General features: G+C 22.8%; 1 protein-coding gene across 2 annotated transcripts in view; it reads right to left on the bottom strand.

Moving 5' to 3' along the window:
- The window catches only part of LOC124957852 (S phase cyclin A-associated protein in the endoplasmic reticulum), a 49941-nt gene that overhangs the window by 7756 nt on the left and 37185 nt on the right, over window positions 1–5000 (bottom strand). Inside the window, exons 15-16 of one of the 2 annotated variants that reach the window (XM_047515285.1) lie at window positions 4087–4260; window positions 3109–3337 (exon numbers count right to left, since the gene is read on the bottom strand). In XM_047515285.1, the coding sequence (XP_047371241.1) occupies window positions 3257–3337; window positions 4087–4260 (255 nt within the window). In that variant the 3' untranslated portion in view covers window positions 3109–3256. Of the gene's footprint in view, window positions 1–3108; window positions 3338–4086; window positions 4261–5000 lie in introns of those variants that run through there. The other variant, XM_047515284.1, reaches the window with a different exon arrangement.

A 5000-nucleotide genomic window follows, 5' to 3' on the forward strand; every position in this document is an offset into this window, starting at 1 on the left:
CCGAGATTCGAACAAAAAAATAAAAAGAAAAATTATATATATCTATATATATATATATATATATTGAAAAAAGAATTGAATAGATACTCCCACATTGATTCGATTATACTCGTTACCTTTTACACGATACGAACGAGATTACACAGCAATAGTTTTTAATTAGCTATCATAGAAAAATACCATTTTCATTAATCGCAAATCGTGCAGAAACTATACACATACTCGATATTATTATAATAATAATAAGAATAATAACAATAAGAATTATAACAATAATAATAATAATAATGATATTAATAATATTATTATCATAAAAATTATTATTATTATTATTATTATTATTTATTATTATTATTACTTTTAGGAGACCAAAAGTCGATCGCCCTTTTTCTTGTATACATGTCAAATCGCTAAAGCTTTACAAAATTTATCGCTAATAAATTTACGCTATATGTACGGCTTAATCATATATATATATATATATATGGTTTTATGTGTAATTATAATATTATATGCATATACATGTGTGCATGTGTGTACGTATATATAAGAATGTTGAGTGAAATTTCATGTATATGTTTCACGTGAATTTCAACATGTTTTCATGTATTAATACATTAATATATAATAATCGTTAATACATACATATATATACGTACACATATATATATATATATATATTATATGTATACACACACACATATATATATTTAGTAAAATACTCGCGTAAATTATTGCATTGGCAGGACATTGCACTGGTGCGTTTGTTACTGTCCACGAAAACTAGTACCATATAGATAATATATATATTATACATATATCTATATATAAATATATGTATAATATGTTAATAAGTACTCAATATATCTTAGATTAAATTAATATTTAAATCGAATCTTCCTTGTATCGTTTGTTCGTACGTATTTAACGATTAATTTAATTCAATATGAATAAAAGAAAAAAAGAATAATAAAAATATTGCACCTTTCTTTTTTTTTCCTTGTTTTTTTTTTCTTTTTTTTTTTTTTTTTTTTTTTTTTTTAAGATAGAAAAAATAAAAAGAAACTGAACCAATCACATTTTGGAACCTTTTTGTTTTTTTTTTTTTTTTGTTTTTAGAAAAATACTACGAACGTGTTAAGCCTTGATTCACAACGTGAAGTGATTGGATTTACAAGGAGAAAAATAATAATAATAATAAAAAAAAAAAAAAAAAATAAAAAAAAAAATAAAAAAAGAGAATACAATGAGCAAAAAAATATATTATAAATTAATTGAACAAGGAAAGAGAGAAAGAGAGAGAGAGAGAGAGAGAGAGAAAAAAAAAGAGATTAAATTAATTGATAATTAATAAAGAAATTAAAGAGTAATAATAATAAATGATATAAATATTTTCATATCAGCCATCGACGGTACAGTTAACGTGGTTAACACTCGCACGCAAAAAGAGTTTTATCTAATAATCTATATTATCTATATTATCTAAGGAAAATCTCTCTAATACATATCGTATATAATAGAAATATATTTATTAATAGAAATCAATTTTTAGAAGGCTCCTGCATTATTATTATTATTATTATTATTATTATAATTATTATTATAATTATTATAATTATTATAATTATTATTATTATTATTATAATTATTTATTATTATTATTATTATTTAGAAGACACATCCTTCAATCCTCTCGCGTTTTATTATTCGACCATAAAAAAGCGGATTAAATAAGGAAATATGTATATACGAATGCGTTATATATATATATAATATACGTATATAATACCTATCTATGTATGTATTTCTATATACTGCTATGTAACGTCTAAATCGACATTTCGTATCGTCAGCTGTGATAAGGGACTAGATTCAAAAATGTACGAGCTCGATTTTAACGATATTCAAATGAAAAGTCACATTTCTTGTTTCCTTCTTTCTTTTTCTTTTTTTTGTTTTTTTCTTTTTTTCTTTTTTTTTTTTTTTTTCTTGATTTCTCTTCAATCTCTTCAATCAAGCAAAAGCTTATAAAATAGATCTTCGCGCTAAATACGTTTTAAAATCATTTCTTTTATTTCTTCTTATTTTTCTTTTTTATTTATTTATTTATTTATTTATTTTTTTTTTTTTGGTTGTCTATTTTGTTTTTACTCCCTTGAAACTGTTCAAATCGAACTCGTTGAATTTTGTATATCCTTCAATAACAAAAAAAAAAAAAAAAAAAAAAAAAAGTAACAAATTTTCTAATTAATCTGTCAAAGCGTTTACGTCTCGTTTCGTATTTCTCCGATTTTCTTTTTCTTTTTTTTTCTCCCTTCCCCCTCCTTCTTCTCGTTTGTTTTCTTTTTCTTTTCTTTTATTTTTGTCTTTTTTCTTCTTTTCTTTTTTTTTTTTTTCCTTTTCATTTTTCCTTTTTTTTTTTTCTATCTCCTTTTAATATCTCACAGGCAGCGTCATAGCCATCGAAGCATTTGCAAATTTAAATTACGTTCAATTTGAAGACGTGCGCGCGACGAAGACGTGAAGAGAAAAGAAAAACAATAATGAAAAGAAAAAAAAAAAAAAAAAAAAAAAAAAAAAATAAAAAGAAAAAGAAAGAAAAAGAAATAAGAAAACGAAAGAATCGTCTTTAAACACGTGGCACAAAGAGTTCTTTTTTTATTTTTTTCTTTTCTTTCTAACGATTAAGTAACTTGTTAAATAATAGTTTAGAAGACTATATTTTATATATCGACAAGGCGAATGAATATGCATGATTAATGAACACACATATAAAGAAAAAAAAAAAATATTATAATAATACATGTAAATGATTTAATTAATTAATTAATTAATTAATAATAATAATAATAATAATAATAATAATAAAGAAAAAGAAAAAAAAAAGAAAAAAAATACAATTTTTCGTCTCGAGGAACCAGCCTTAAGACTTGCTGAAACTCGCGAAACGATTATGATCGTGGATGCGCGTAATATATCGTACTATTATTATATTATATTATATTATATTAATATTATTGTTATTAAATATTCTCACGTACGAAAGAGAGAGAAAAAGAGAGGGAAAGGATTCGTAATTGTATCGTCAAAAAAAAAAAAAAAAAAAAAAAAAAAAAAAATAGAAAAAAAATGAAAGAAATATTACATTTGACGCGATAACGAACGAAAGAAGCATCTCTAAGGTTACGATTATTTTCTATATTTTTTCTATATCCTAATGAATAGAAAAGGAAACTAATCAAAACCCTTCTCGATATCAAGGACTAGAAGGATCCTTCAGTAAACGTACCAGAGGATTCAGTTTACCTTCCTCGGAGTTTCTGTACTCCTCCAGAAGCTGCGAAAACGAAATAACGAAGTGTTTGATTATTTAACTGAGATTTTGCTTGTTTTCTTTTTCTTTCTTTTGTTTGTTTGTTTTTTTTTTTTTTTATCTAACTCCATCATTCGTACTGTTAGAAATTAATTTGTAACATAATTTTTTTTTTTTTAAATAGCTTATAGAATCACAGAGAATCAATTCTTTTATTTAAGCTGAGAAATTATCTAAAAGAAAAATAAAATAAATATATATATATATATATATATATATATATTATTATTATTATTATTATGAAAGAAATGTTGTAAATTTTATTACACCGATTGGAATTAATTTCTCTGTTAAAGAAAAAAATTATTTAACGAAAAATATGAATTAAATATTAAATATATTGTAAAATGTAACACAATGTAAATATATATATATATATATATATATATATATATATATATATGTATATCAAAAAAAAAAAAAAAGAAAAGGATTAATATCGTAAATATATTGTATATTGTAAAAATGTTACGAGAAAAAATTGACAAATATTATTATTAATGTTATTAAAACTATTAATAATGAAAATTTGAATTTGATTACGAAAAAATTATCTAACGTAAAATAAAAAAAATAAATAAATGTAAGATTACACGCGATGGGATAAGTTTTATGTATCTATATATCTACGTATATAAAATAATACGATTAAATCGTATATATATATATATATATATATATATATATATATATATATATTTTAATCTTTTTACCTGATAAGATAATTCACATGAGAGAATGGCCTTTGCCTCTGGATTGCAATGCGTAGCTGCCAGTAATGCCGGTAATGTGTATGGCGTTAATCTTGGGTCACCATAAAATGGGAAGGGTAATGTACAAAATTGTTGAAGAACGCTTGGTCCAGCACCAGCTGATTGGAGTATCAACTGTAACGAATATGAATAAGAAAAAAAAAAAAAATAAATAAAAATGATAAATGAATAAATACAAACATTAAAGAAAATACAATATTAAGTACATACTGAAATAATATTTCAACATATATATATATATATATATATATATATATATATATATATATATATATATGTATTAGTTTTAATAATATATTTTATATTTAATAATAATAATATAATTTTTTAATAATAACAATATTATTAATAATATGTATATATATATGTTTTAATCATTCTTTTTATATTTACTTATTTAATAATAAATTTAGCAATTAATATTCATTAAAAATTTGCAAATGACCCGTATCATCGAAAAAAAAAAAAAAAAAGAAAAGAAAAAGACAGAAAAGAAAAGAAATAAATTGATTGACAACATAATTAAGATGGCGAAGCAAATAAATACATACGTGTACATGGGTAATCGTGGGAAATGAGAAACGTCTAAAGAATTACTTGACCAGGTGTTACGGAAGCTAGAGAAAATATACTAAACGCCTAAGACACATCTGCGTACTTGTATATTCTCAGAACAAGAACACAAATTATTACGAAAAGCACCTGCACGAAATTCGTATATAAAAGGAAGTACCCACATAACTTATTTGCATTTCTACGAGTATATATGTATGTATATACGTATGTACGTTACAAGTGCAAAGACTTTCTCTTTCTCTTTCTCTCTCTCTCTCTCTCTCTCTCTCTCTCTCTCT

This window comes from Vespa velutina, chromosome 2 (genome assembly GCF_912470025.1).
Source record: "Vespa velutina chromosome 2, iVesVel2.1, whole genome shotgun sequence".
In the NCBI taxonomy this organism is placed as follows: Eukaryota; Metazoa; Arthropoda; class Insecta; order Hymenoptera; family Vespidae; genus Vespa; species Vespa velutina.